The 13,452-nt window shown below is 47.5% G+C and overlaps 1 protein-coding gene across 1 annotated transcript in view; it reads left to right on the top strand.

Annotated features, from left to right (window-relative positions):
* The first annotated feature begins 6,865 nt into the window (after positions 1-6,865).
* Positions 6,866-13,452, top strand: part of LOC144596873 (NADPH oxidase 3-like) — a 56,362-nt gene continuing 49,775 nt past the window's right edge. Inside the window, exons 1-2 of the mRNA XM_078405736.1 lie at positions 6,866-6,961; positions 9,140-9,250. Of these exons, the coding sequence (XP_078261862.1) occupies positions 6,866-6,961; positions 9,140-9,250 (207 nt within the window). The remainder of the gene's footprint in view (positions 6,962-9,139; positions 9,251-13,452) is intronic.

Here is a 13,452-nt window from a genome sequence, read left to right on the forward strand (position 1 = left end):
GTTTCTATATGCAAAGTGTAACATTTATCATAATGTAAACCTCAAAGCTGATTAGCAGGAAAACATTGTTTTAGTGGAACTAAAACAGCACCAATAACATTGGCAACAATAGTTCAAGCCCAATTATTCGATTATATATCATAGATCATTTACCATTAATAGCCAAAGAGAAGGCCAAAAGTCTATTGTTGAAGTAGATTCATAAACCATTTTTTAGTTTTGCAATTTAAGATTACATTAGCATGCTTTTCTTATGAGGAAGCAATGATGTTTTAAAATAAACTAAACATTTTTGCAAACACCATTATCTTGAGGAAATGTAAAATAATACAAAGACAGGTAACTAGCGCCCTCATGTTTCTGGACAATAATTGTATTGCAAGCAAACGTTTCAACATTTCGGCAATCATATCATATCATATCATATCATATATATACAGCCGGAAACAGGCTTTTTCGGCCCTCCAAGTCCGTGCCGCCCAGCGATCCCCGCACATTAACACTATCCTACACCCACTAGGGACAATTTTTACATTTACCCAGCCAATTAACCTACATACCTGTACGTCTTTGAAGTGTGGGAGGAAACCGAAGATCTCGGAGAAAAACCCACGCAGGTCACGGGGAGAACGTACAAACTCCTTACAGTGCAGCACCCGTAGTCAGGATCGATCCTGAGTCTCCGGCGCTGCATTCGCTGTAAAGCAGCAACTCTACCGCTGCGCTACCGTGCCGCCCAATCGTACCCTATTTGCATACTTTAGAAACATCTATATACTAAAAACTCCCGTTGGTTTGTTGCAGAACTACAGCCAAAATGGTACACGATAGCGCAACAGTTTTAGGCCCACCTTACTGACCTAATGGAAGAAAGTTTCCATTAGGTGAGTAATGGTGAGTAAGGTGACTTGCTAATGGAAGAAGTTTCATTGAAATCAATGTTATATTTTTAATTATTCACATTTTAAAGTTTAAATCTATCTCCTAGGGAGGGAGGGAGGGAGGGAGGAAGGGAGGGAGGGGGGAGGGAGGGGGGAGGAAGAGGGAGGATAAGAGGGGTTGAGGGGGATGGAGTGGGGGGGGAGAGGAAGGGGAGAGGGGGAGGGTGGGAGGAGGGGAGGAGGGTGGAAGGAGGCAAGGGAGGGAGGAGAGGGTGCTGCACCAATGCAGAAAAGGTTTGGGTCCAATGGGTCCACCTGGTCTAGTAGTAGAAAATAGAAAATAGGTGCAGGAGGAGGCGATTTGTCCCTTTGAGCCAGCACCGCCATTCATTGTGATCATGGCTGATCATCCACAATCAGTAACCAGTGCCTGCCTTCTCCCCAGATCCCTTGAGTCCACTAGCCCCTAGAGCTCTATCTAACTAAATCTTTGATTTATCTTTCACAATACAATTATTAAAAGTAGTGAAATAAGATGCAGCAACTCATTAGATGACAACTTTTTAGGTACTTATTACTATTTTCTCAATAATTACGTGTTTAAAAAGAAAATTCTAAATTCCCAGTCCAAGTCCATAATTCCCTGAAAGTGGCAACATAATTTGATAGAGTGGTAAGAAAGTGTATGGTATGCTTGCATTCACAGGTCAGGGCATGGAGTATAAGACTCAGGATGTCATTATGCAGCTTGATAGGACTTTGAGTGAAGATAGACATAAAAAGCTGGAGTAACTCAGCGGGTCAGACAGCATCTCTGGAGAAAAGAAATGGGTGAATTTTTGGGTCGAGACCCTTCTTCATACTGAGAATACATTCTTAAATGTAGAATAAGGGGTAGGCCATTTAGAACTGAGATGAGGAAAAACCTTTTCAGTCAGAGAGTTGTGAATCTGTGGAATTCTCTGCCTCAGAAGGCAGTGGAGGCCAATTCTCTGAATGCATTGAAGAGAGAGCTGGATAGAGCTCTTAAGGATAGCGGAGTCAGGGGGTACGGGGAGAAGGCAGGAACGGGGTACTGATTGAGAATGATCAGCCATGATCACATTGAATGGCGGTGCTGGCTCGAAGGGCCGAATGGCCTCCTCCTGCACCTATTGTCTATTGTCTAAATTCATGCAATCATTTTACTACCTCTCGGATGTACCGGATAACTATTCCCTTTCCGTTACAAATATTTCTGATCATGCTGATAATTCGTCCCCCTGTAGGACGGCACGGTGGCGCAGCGGTAGAGTTGCTGCCCTACAACAAATGCAGCGCTGGAGACCCGGGTTCCATCCTAACCACGGTTGCTGTCTGTACGGAGTTTGTACATTCTCCCCATGACCTGCGTTTCCTCCCACACTCCAACACTCCCAAGACGTGCAGGCTTGTTGGTTAATTGGCTTGGTAAATGTAAAAATTGTCCCTAGTGGGTGTAGGATAGTGTTAATGTGCGGGGATCGCTGGTCGGCGCGGACCCGGTGGGCTGAAAGGGCCTGTTTCCGCGCTGTATCTCTAAACTCTAAAACCCTGCCGTTCTGACTACTGTACGAATCGGAGCTGCAGGGACTGCAGCTCATTTCTTTACATCTATGTCCTCAGTTGGGGACAGTCCACAATCCTCATCAGATCCATCTTGATGCATCTCATTGTCTGAACTTCCCCAGTTAATGTCGTCTCTATCCATTGGCGGGGGAGGTAAACGACACAGCGGCCATCATTAATACCACACGCTTCTTTGATCCTCCTCCTGTGCTGCTATTTTTCTAATCTAATGCTGCTATTTTTACCTCTTGTTGTTCCCCTTTGCCACGTCTGCATATAATTACTCCTTTTATATATTTACCCCTTTTTTTTGCCCCTGTCACCAAGCGTTTTTCTCAGCTCTGGGTGCTTCCAGATCGTATCCTTTCCATATCATTTTTCTGATTATTTTTTATTACAGTCGACTATAGTTTGTACTGTGGATCGCTCGAGTGCCAGCACCTTTCATATCAGTAGCCATCCTCAGACCGTCGAGCACCCTATATACTAAAACTCTTGTTTGTTATCATGTTTGTGACTGAACTTCAGCCAAAACGGTACACGATAGCGCGACAATTTTAGGCCCACCTTACTCACCATCGTCACTTTAGTGATAATGCAAGTAGTTTTATTGAAATCGGCGTTATATTTTTACAGTTATTCACATTTTAAAGTTTAAAAGGAGGGGGAGGAGGGAGGGGGAAGGGGGGAGTGGGGGAGAAGGAAGAGGGGAGGGGGTGGTTGAGGAGAGAGGGGAGGGGGGGTGGACAGGGTGCTGCACCAATGCAGGAGAGGTTTGGGCCCAACGAGTCCACTTTGTCTAGTTTATACTATTTTTAAACCACCTTTTAAGTTTCCCACCGACGCAAGCTGTCCTTGTGTCTTACCTCCTTGTGCACGAGAACCTGATATCTTACCTACCCCGAAGATAGACACAAAATGCCGGAGTAACTCAGCGGGACAGGCAACATTTCGGGTCGAGACCCTTCTCCCGAAACGTCACCCATTCCTTCTCTCCAGAGATGCTGCCTGACCCGTTGAGTTACTCCAGCTTTTTGTGTCTCTTCGATTTAAATCAGCATCTGCAGTTCTTTCCGGCACACCTCGCCGTGATAGTACCTGTCGTCTTAGTTACCTTCGTGACAGTCCGTAACATCTTACACCACCACGTTGGTACCTAATGTCTCACACCTTGACCGATCCTGTTTTTATTTCTTTTCCTCCACTTTGCTCTTTTAGACAATAGACAACAGACAATAGGTGCAGGAATAGGCCATCCGGCCCTTCGAGCCTGCACCGCCATTCAATGTGATCATGGCTGATCATTCTTAATCAGTACCCCGTTCCTGCCTTCTCCCCATACCCCCTGACTCCGCTATCCTTAAGAGCTCTATCTGGCTCTCTCTTGAATGCATTCAGAGAATTGGCCTCCACTGCCTTCTGGGGCAGAGAATTCCACAGATTCACAACTCTCTGAGTGAAAAAGTTTTTCCTCATCTCCGTTCTAAATGGCCTACCCCTTATTCTTAAACTGTGGCCCCTGGTTCTGGACTCTCCCAACATTGGGAACATGTTTCCTGCCTCTAACCGTGTCCAACCCCTTAATAATCTTATACGTTTCGATAAGATCCCCTCTCATCCTTCTAAATTCCAGAGTATACAAGCCTAGTCACTCCAGTCTTTCAACATATGACAGTCCCGCCATTCCGTGAATTAACCTAGTAAACCTACGCTGCACGCCCTCAATAGCAAGAATATCCTTCCTCAAATTTGGAGACCAAAACTGCACACAGTACTCCAGGTGCGGTCTCACTAGGGCCCTGTACAACTGCAGAAGGACCTCTTTGCTCCTATACTCAACTCCTCTTGTTATGAAGGCCAACATTCCATTGGCCTTCTTCACTGCCTGCTGTACCTGCATGCTTCCTTTCAGTGACTGATGCACTAGGACACCCAGATCTCGTTGTACAAGATCCCCTTTTGATTCTACAACTTATGCTCACCCGACAACAATATGGAATCTACTGCTCTAACTATGGGTAATAAAATTACACATACTCACCTGATCAGCGGCCACATTGTTGACGATTGTCCTGTGTAATATCCTGCCGACTACGCCAATTGTCAGAGGGAATTTTGCTCTATACCTATATCCTGTATATCGCTTTACTCAGATTAGCACAAACACAAAATAAAACAGCATGTAGATCAGTGGTGAGTCTATTGGACAAGTTGGTTTATTGAAGGCCTTTACAGTGCGCACCAGTAAACATTCTGAGAGAACCCAGAGTGTTTCAGAGATTCATTGTGCCTACAGCATTTTTATATTCTCATGACACAATGGTTACTTGTGGATTTGAAATAAGTCATTATTGATCAATGTCTTTCATCTTTGTCTTCCCCAAAAATATCTCCAACCTTATGTTTCCCGTTATTTACCAAAAATGTATGGAGAATCGATGAGAAAAGGGCATTAATCAGCTGTGATCTCAAGGTTGCAGCGGATAAAACCTAAACAGAACTGCGAACAACTATTCAGAATCAGAATCAGAATAACCTTTATCGTCATCCAAAAAACAAGTCTTTTGGAAGATATTCTGTAACCCACAGTCCAACAATAAGAGCAATAAAAATAAAGCAACAACACACACACAATCACAAACCAACACAAAACAAAACAAAGAAACATCCATCGCAGTGAGTCTCCTCCAGTCACCTCCTCACTGTGATTTTCCATTCAAATCTATTTTTGAATGACAATAAAAGCAATTTGAATTTGAATTTGTTGGAAGGCCAGAATGTCTTTTCTCTTCCCCTGCCGTCTTCCCCCTCAATAGATAAGGGTGCCTGCTTTTCAACAGAGTGGGTTAGTATTAGCTATTTTAATTAAGTTGTGCTGTGAAGGATAAATACGGCACGGTAGCGCAGCGGTAGAGTTGCTGCTTTACAGCGAATGCAGCGCCGGAGACTCAGGTTCGATCCTGACTACGGGTGCTGCACTGTAAGGAGTTTGTACGTTCTCCCCGTGACCTGCGTGGGTTTTCTCCGAGATCTTCGGTTTCCTCCCACACTCCAAAGACGTACAGGTATGTAGGTTAATTGGATGGGTAAATGTAAAAATTGTCCCTAGTGGGTGTAGGATAGTGTTAATGTACGGGGATCGCTGGGCGGCACGGACTTGGTGGGCCGAAATGGCCTGTTTCCGGCTGTATATATATGATATGATATGATATGATTAACACATCTATTTATTACCTTCCTAACATCCTATGTTGGGCCTTTTCCCCCCATTACGTTTCCCCAGTAAGTGAGGGGTTAAACAGACTGTACCCTACTCGTCCTTATAATTTCCAAATTTCCGACATCAGTATCTGATCTATAATGGCACGTTACTCCCAAGGCATGTTTTTATTACAACATTTACCAAAATGCCCTCCGACACTTTTGCCCACTCACCACCACAGATATTCTTGAGGGATTTCTGAACAACACCCGTTTTGCTTAAGTTGCCGCAGGTACGCAGAACGAAACAGAATCTTCAATTTCGCTCTGCCCAAAAGTGAAATCTCTGGTGAGAATCATTGTGGAAAGCACTCTCCATCTGGCAGCCACTGTCGAACAGATCCTTTTTAAAATTTGCCTTCCCTGGTAGTTTCATTGTTGCAGGTGAATAATTACATGGGTTTTAGACAGGTAAATTGGAACTACAATTCCCAGAGTTCACTCTGAACTCTGCTGCACCTTAAGCCCGAGCCATTAATTTGAGGTGGATAGAAAACAAGACACCAATTGTCAGGGAGCAAAGAACTGATGAATACATCAGCTCAACAGCTGCAATGGCAAACTGGCTTGTGAATGAAGCTCCAAAACTCGTCATATTAGTAAGTCTTGTGTTTAAGTTGTTAAGTTGTTAAATATATCTTTGGTATAAAGTTGAAGCTGTAACATTCTGTGTTTTAAACATGCTATTTTTTTGACAACAAGGTCTAATATCGCACTCTTTTATTATCATTTAATTATCTTGACAAGATAACTCCTCGGGTCAATTTGGGAAACCAATTTCAAATAGATTATAAAGAAACAAATCTAACTGTTGCAAAATCCAGACAAATTATCGAAAAATAAGAACAATGTACTTCTTACTTATTGGACGTCGAATATATTGCTGGCTTTTCTTTTGTACAAAAATACTTTTGTATAATTTGAAGCTGATGTTCGTGTTTTTCATTTGATACATTTTGCATAATTGATTTGAAATCTTTATTACTGTGATTATTTAAAAAAAAAAAAAAATTCAATTATTTTTCCTCTCTCACAACAAACCAATTAAAACAAATAAGAAGAAGCCGCTGATAATCACAATTGTATGTCATTATTTTTAACTGTGTGAAATAAAACCTGTTTTTTTTTTGTGGCAGATGTTATGGTTGGGAATCAATACTTTTCTTTTTGGCCACACTTTCTATCAGTATGAACAAGGGGAAGCTTACATTTACACCCGTGCACTACTTGGAGTAAGTCAGATGTTGCTGGAATTTCATATAGCTGTATACTAAGACCCTCGTTTGTTTGTTTGTTTGTTTGTTCCTGAACTACAGCCAAAACGGTACACGATAGCGCGACAATGTTAGGGCCCACCTTACTCACCGTCGTCCCTTTGGTGCTAATGGGAGAAGTTTCATTGAAATCGGTGTTATATTTTCTAAAATTATTCACATTTTAAAGTTTAAATCTATCTCAGGAGGGAGGGGGTAGGGATGGGAGGGAGGGAGGGAGGGAGGGAGGGAGGGAGGGAGGGAGGGAGGGAGGGAGGGGAGAGGAGGAGAGGGGGATGGAGTGAGAAGGAGTGAGGGAGGGAGGGGTAGGGATGGGAGGGAGGGAGGGAGTGAGGGAGGGAGGGGTAGGGATGGGAGGGAGGGAGGGAGGGAGGGAGGGAGGGAGGGAGGGAGGGAGGGAGGGAGGGAGGGAGGGAGGGGGGTAGGGATGGGAGGGAGGGAGGGAGGGGGATGGAGTTGGAAGGAGTGAGGAAGGGAGGGATGGGAGGGAGGGAGGGAGGGAGGGAGGGGGGGGAGGGGGGTGAAGGGAGGATAAGGGGAGTTGAGGGGGGATGGGAAGGGTGGAGGGGGAGGGAGAGGAGGAGGAGAGGGGGATGGATTGAGAAGGAGTGAGGGAGGGAGGGGTAGGGATGGGAGGGAGGGAGGGAGGGAGGGGTAGGGATGGGAGGGAGGGAGGGAGGGAGGGAGGGAGGGAGGGAGTGAGGGAGGGAAGGAGTGAGGGAGGGAGGGAGGGGTGGAGGGGGGAGAGAGGAGGAGAGGGGGATGGAGTGAGAAGGAGTGAGGGAGGGAGGGGTAGGGATGGGAGGGAGGGAGGGAGGGAGGGGTAGGGATGGGAGGGAGGGAGGGAGGGAGGGGTAGGGAGGGAGGGAGGGAGGGAAGGAGTGAGGGAGGGAGGGGGAGGGAGGGAGGGAGGGAGGGAGAGGAGGAGAGGGGGATGGAGTGAGAAGGAGTGAGGGAGGGAGGGGTAGGGATGGGAGGGAGGGAGGGAGGGAGGGAGGGAGGGAGGGAGGGAGGGAGGGAGGGAGGGAAGGAGGGAGGGAGGGAGGGGTAGGGAGGGAGGGAGGGAGGGAGGGAGGGAGGGAGGGAGGGAGGGAGGGAGGGAGGGAGGGAGGGAGGGGAAGGGAGGGAGGGATGGGAAGGGTGGAGGGGGAGAGAGGAGGAGAGGGGGATGGAGTGAGAAGGAGTGAGGGAGGGAGGGAGGGAGGGAGGGAGGGAGGGAGGGAGGGAGGGAGGGAGGGAGGGAGGGAGGGAGGGGAAGGGAGGGAGGGTGGGATGGGAAGGGTGGAGGGGGAGAGAGGAGGAGAGGGGGGTGGAGTGAGAAGGAGTGAGGGAGGGAGGGGTAGGGATGGGAGGGAGGGAGGGAGGGAGGGAGGGAGGGAGGGAGGGAAGGAGGGAGGGAGGGAGGGGAGAGGAGGAGAGGGGGATGGAGTGAGAAGGAGTGAGGGAGGGAGGGGTAGGGATGGGAGGGAGGGAGGGAGGGAGGGAGGGAGGGAGGGAGGGTGGGAGGGAGGGAGGGAGGGAGGGAGGGGTGGAGGGGGGAGAGAGGAGGAGAGGGGGATGGAGTGAGAAGGAGTGAGGGAGGGAGGGGTAGGGATGGGAGGGTGGGAGGGAGGAAGGGAGGGATGGGAGGGAGGGAGGGAGGGAAGGAGTGAGGGAGGGAGGGGTAGGGATGGGAGTGAGGGGGGTGGGTGGGTGGGTGGGAGTGGGGTGGGAGGTTGTGGGTGGGTGGGAGGGTGGGTGGTGGGAGGGAGGGAGGGAGGGAGGGAGGGGAGGGAGGGTGGGGGGAGGGAGGTGTGGGAGGGTGGGAGGGTGGGAGGGAGGGTGGGAGGGTGGGGTGGGTGGGTGAGGAGGGAGGGAGGGAGGGAGGGAGGGAGGGAGGGGAAGGGACAATAAGGGGAGTTGGAGGGGGAGGGGAAGGTGGAGGGGGAGAGAGGAGGAGGGGAAGGGAGGGGAGGAGGGGGAGGGGGAGGGGGGTGGAGGGGGATGGGAGGGAGGGAGTGAGGGATGGGGCGGGGGAGGAGAGGGTGCTGGCACCAATACAGGAGAGGTTAGGGCTCACTTAGTCTAGTTTTATCTTAAAACTACGTACTCCTTCTTAGTAAACTAAAGGTTTCAATCTGATTTTGTTTTTATTAGTCAGCGCTGGCTTGGTCAAGAGCAACTGCAACGTGTCTCAACTTGAACTGCCTCCTGATTCTGCTGCCCATCAGTCGAAACCTCATTTCATTCCTGAGAGGATCGTGTAGTGTACGTGCACCTTTCATTCAGCTCCTCCTGTGGTTTAGCACTACCTGTGGTGGGCTGTTTCCATGTGTTTCACTTTAGGGTGGCGCAGCGGTAGAGTTGCTGCCTTACAGCAGCGCTACAGGTGCCGTCTGTACGGAGTTTGTTCCTTCTCCCCGTGTCCGAGATCTTCGGTTTCCTCCCACCAAAGACCTATTGGCTTGGCACACAATGTAAAATTGTCCCCAGTGTGTGCAAGGTAGCCTTAAGGGCCTGTCCCGGTTACGCGATTTTTAAGGCGACTGCCGGCGACTGTCAAAGTCGTAGCAGATCGCCAACATTTTCTTTTACCCGACGACAATGACCACGACAATGACCACGACAATGACCACGACAATGACCACGACAATGACCACGACAATGACCACGACAATGACCACGACAATGACCACGACAATGACCACGACAATGACCACGACAATGACCACGACAATGACCACGACAATGACCACGACAATGACCACGACAATGCCGAGTCAGGTCGATACAAGTTACTTTTTTTGTGAAGCTAGCACCTGGCTAAGAGATTACACCGTCTTCGGAAACATCGCGTAATTCCCACGCTCACCTGACCGTCAAACTGTCGCCTCCAATCTACCCGTCAAATGTCCCGACGGTAAATAAATTGGTTAAACAAAACTATCTTCTGGTATCTTCAAATGCCTTTTCTTAATTTAATATTACGTGCTTCTAAACGCATCTGCGACAACCTAGCAAACCTGGAATTTTTTCCGCGACGCGCCGAGATCCGCTACGATTCATTGAAGACACCTCACGATCACGCCCGCGCCACCCCGGCAAACGTTCGACAACAGCCTAGTCACCGGCAGTCGCCTTTAGTGTGCGGGGATCGCTGGTCGGCGCGGACTCGGTGGTTCCGCGTTGTATCTCTAAATGTTATGATTAAATGAATGTGTCAGATCATCTGTAGCGATTGGTTTGAGCGTTCCGATGTGAGTAATTATCTCGCAACACCTGTAGGTCCCATTTTGGTTGCAATTGAAAAAAAAACCTCATTAAATCCAAAACTGTACACATGAATCGGTCTCGGGGTTTAAATTTATGGTGAACAGCACCACAAGGTAAAATGTACAATCAACAGGCAGGCAGGACAACGGTAGAAACGAAGAACTCACGTCTAAAAAATATCTTGCATATTATTAATCGGTTGAAATACTTTCAAAGCGCGGGTTTTGTTTCACGCATTTAAGTGTGGCTACCATCATACAGATGCAGGCAATCCTGTTTCTGTAAAGGTTGAATTCTGCTCCAACAGCAACAGTGAGAATGCATCGGAGACCAGTGTTAAAACGCAGAGCTTTGAAGGCAGTTCTGTCTGGGGCAGTGAAGCACTTGGCAGACCCTGTCTGAGCAACTACAGAACATTTTCTGGTGGTGTTAACATTTTCCTTGCCGCTATCAAAGAAAGTTGGAGATTAATTCAAAACTTGAATCGGTTTAAAGAACTGGAGCCCGGTCAAAGTGAAGTGGTTTAATATAAGACAATAACTGCAGATGCTGGTACAAATCGAAGGTATTTATTCACAAAATGCTGGAGTAACTCAGCAGGTCAGGCAGCATCTCAGGAGAGAAGGGATGGGTGACGTTTCGGGTCGAGACCCTTCTTCAGACTGATGTCAGGGGGGCGGGACAAAGGAAGGATATAGGTGGAGACAGGAAGATAGAGGGAGATCTGGGAAGGGGGAGGGGAAGAGAGGGACAGAGGAACTATCTAAAGTTGGAGAAGTTGATGTTCATACCGCTGGGCTGCAAGCTGCCCAGGCGAAATATGAGGTGCTGTTCCTCCAATTTCCGGTGGGCCTCACTATGGCACTGGAGGAGGCCCATGACAGAAAGGTCAGACTGGGAATGGGAGGGGGAGTTGAAGCGCTCGGCCACCGGGAGATCAGATTGGCCAACACGGACCGAGCGCAGGTGTCAACCGGCTAGCCAAGTGAGATCTAGCGTATTTGGAGAGCGCTCAGCAAAACTGCCTGTCGTTTCAGCACCGGAGCAAGTGATTAACGAAGGAAAATATACCTCCCCAGACTGACACCTGCAGTCTGAAGAAAGGTCTCGATCCCAAAACGTCACCGTTCCTTCTCTCCCGACCCGCTGAGTTACTCTAGCATTTTGCGTTTATCATATCATATCATATCATATATATACAGCCGGAAACAGGCCTTTTCGGCCCACCAAGTCCGTTACCTTCGATTTAAACCAGCATCCGCAGTTCTTTTGCTACAAAGATACCTCCATGTTGGCAATGATTGTATTTCTTGTCCATCTGACCAAAGGTTGCCTTATGAACAATTCCTGCAATGTACATGCTCGACTCTTCCTGTTACACCATGTAATATTCATAGTTTATAGGTGGTAAGTTATTTCCTTTTTAAGAAAAGTATAAGGTTGATAAAGAAATTATAGATTTTTAGATTTTAGATTTAGAGATACAGCGCGGAAACAAGCCCTTCGGCCCACCGGGTCCGCGCCGCCCAGCGATCCCCGCACATTAACACTATCCTACACACACTAGGGACAGTTTTTACATTTGCCCAGTCAATTAACCTACAAGCCTGTACGTCTTTGGAGTGGGGGAGGAAACCGAAGATCTCGGAGAAAACCCACGCAGGTCAAGGAGAGAACGTAAAACTCCGTACAGACAGCACCCGTAGTCAGGATCGAACCTGAGTCTCCGGCGCTGCATTCGCTGTAAGGCGGCAACTCTACCGCTGTGCCACCGTGCCGCCCTGGTCTACTGGTCTACTCCTTGATGTGAAGAAGCTACTATTTTTAAATCAGGATGAGAGTGGCTCTGCTCTTAGACAGATTTGATCTGATCTGAGAGTAATTCATTTTTTACAAAGTTAACACCATTTTTGAATAAGATATTAATGTAAGTTCATAAGTGACAGGAGCAGAATTGGATCATTCAGCCCATGAAGTCTACTCCGCCATTCGACCATGTCTGATCATCTGTCTTCCCCTCTCAACACCACTTTCCTGCCTTCTCCCCATATCCCCTGACACCCATACTAATCGAAAATCTATCTATCTCTGCCTTAAAAATATCCACTGACTTGGCCTCCACAGCCTTCTGGGGCAACGAATTCCACAGATTCACCACCCTCTGACTAAAGACATTCCTCCTCATCTTTTTTTACTACCTTTTATTCTTAGGCTACAGTATAGCCTCTGGTCCTAGACTCCCGCTAGTGGAAACAACCTCTCCACATCCACTCTATTCAGGCCTTTCACTAGTTTCGTTTAGTTTAGAGATATAACGCGGAAACAGGCCCTTCGCCCCATCGAGTCCACGCCGACCAGCGATCCCCGCACACTAACATTATCCCATACACAGTCGGGACAATTTACAATGATACCAAGCCAATTTACCTACAAATCTGTATGTCTTTGGAGATCCCTGAGAAAACCCACGCAGGTCACGGGGAGAACGTACAAACTCCGTACAGACAGCACCCGTAGTCAGGATCGAACCTGGGTCTCTGGCGCTGTAAGGCAGCAACTCTACCGCTGCGCCACCGTGCAGCACTATTTGAAGTACTGCACTTATTGACATGGGCAGAGAATTAATTAAAAGGTGGATCACAGAAGGTAGCGATAATACTTCCAAATTGTCAGCTTGTGTTCAGGAGTCTCCTTCAGGGATTTGTACTAAATTTCAACTTATTTTCTTATAAATAATTTAGATGAATGAACCAGGCTCACTAATGACACAAGCTTTTGTTGTACCGAGACTACAAAGAGACGTTAGATTAAGTGGATGGGTAAAAGTGTTAGCGATAAGCCTCAAACGAGAAAACAAGAGGCCACTTTAGATCTAAAAGAATAGAGTATTTTCTACATAATGAGGTGTGATGAACTCTGGAAAAAACATAAAAGCTCATGACTTTAATTCTAGATATCTTTTTCATTCAGTGGAGTCAAAGAGACCCTCCAGGGATTCATCCAAACAAGAAGTGTAAGAAAATAACTGCAGATGCTGGTACAAATCGAAGGTATTTATTCACAAAATGCTGGAGTAACTCAGCAGGTCAGGCAGCATCTCAGGAGAGAAGGAATGGGTGAAGTTTCGGGTCGAGACCCTTCTTCAATACTTCAAACTTCAAACACTTCAAACTTCAGGAGGAACAGCACCTCATATT

The sequence above is a fragment of the Rhinoraja longicauda genome, chromosome 9 (assembly GCF_053455715.1).
Source record: "Rhinoraja longicauda isolate Sanriku21f chromosome 9, sRhiLon1.1, whole genome shotgun sequence".
NCBI classification, from domain to species: domain Eukaryota; kingdom Metazoa; phylum Chordata; class Chondrichthyes; order Rajiformes; family Arhynchobatidae; genus Rhinoraja; species Rhinoraja longicauda.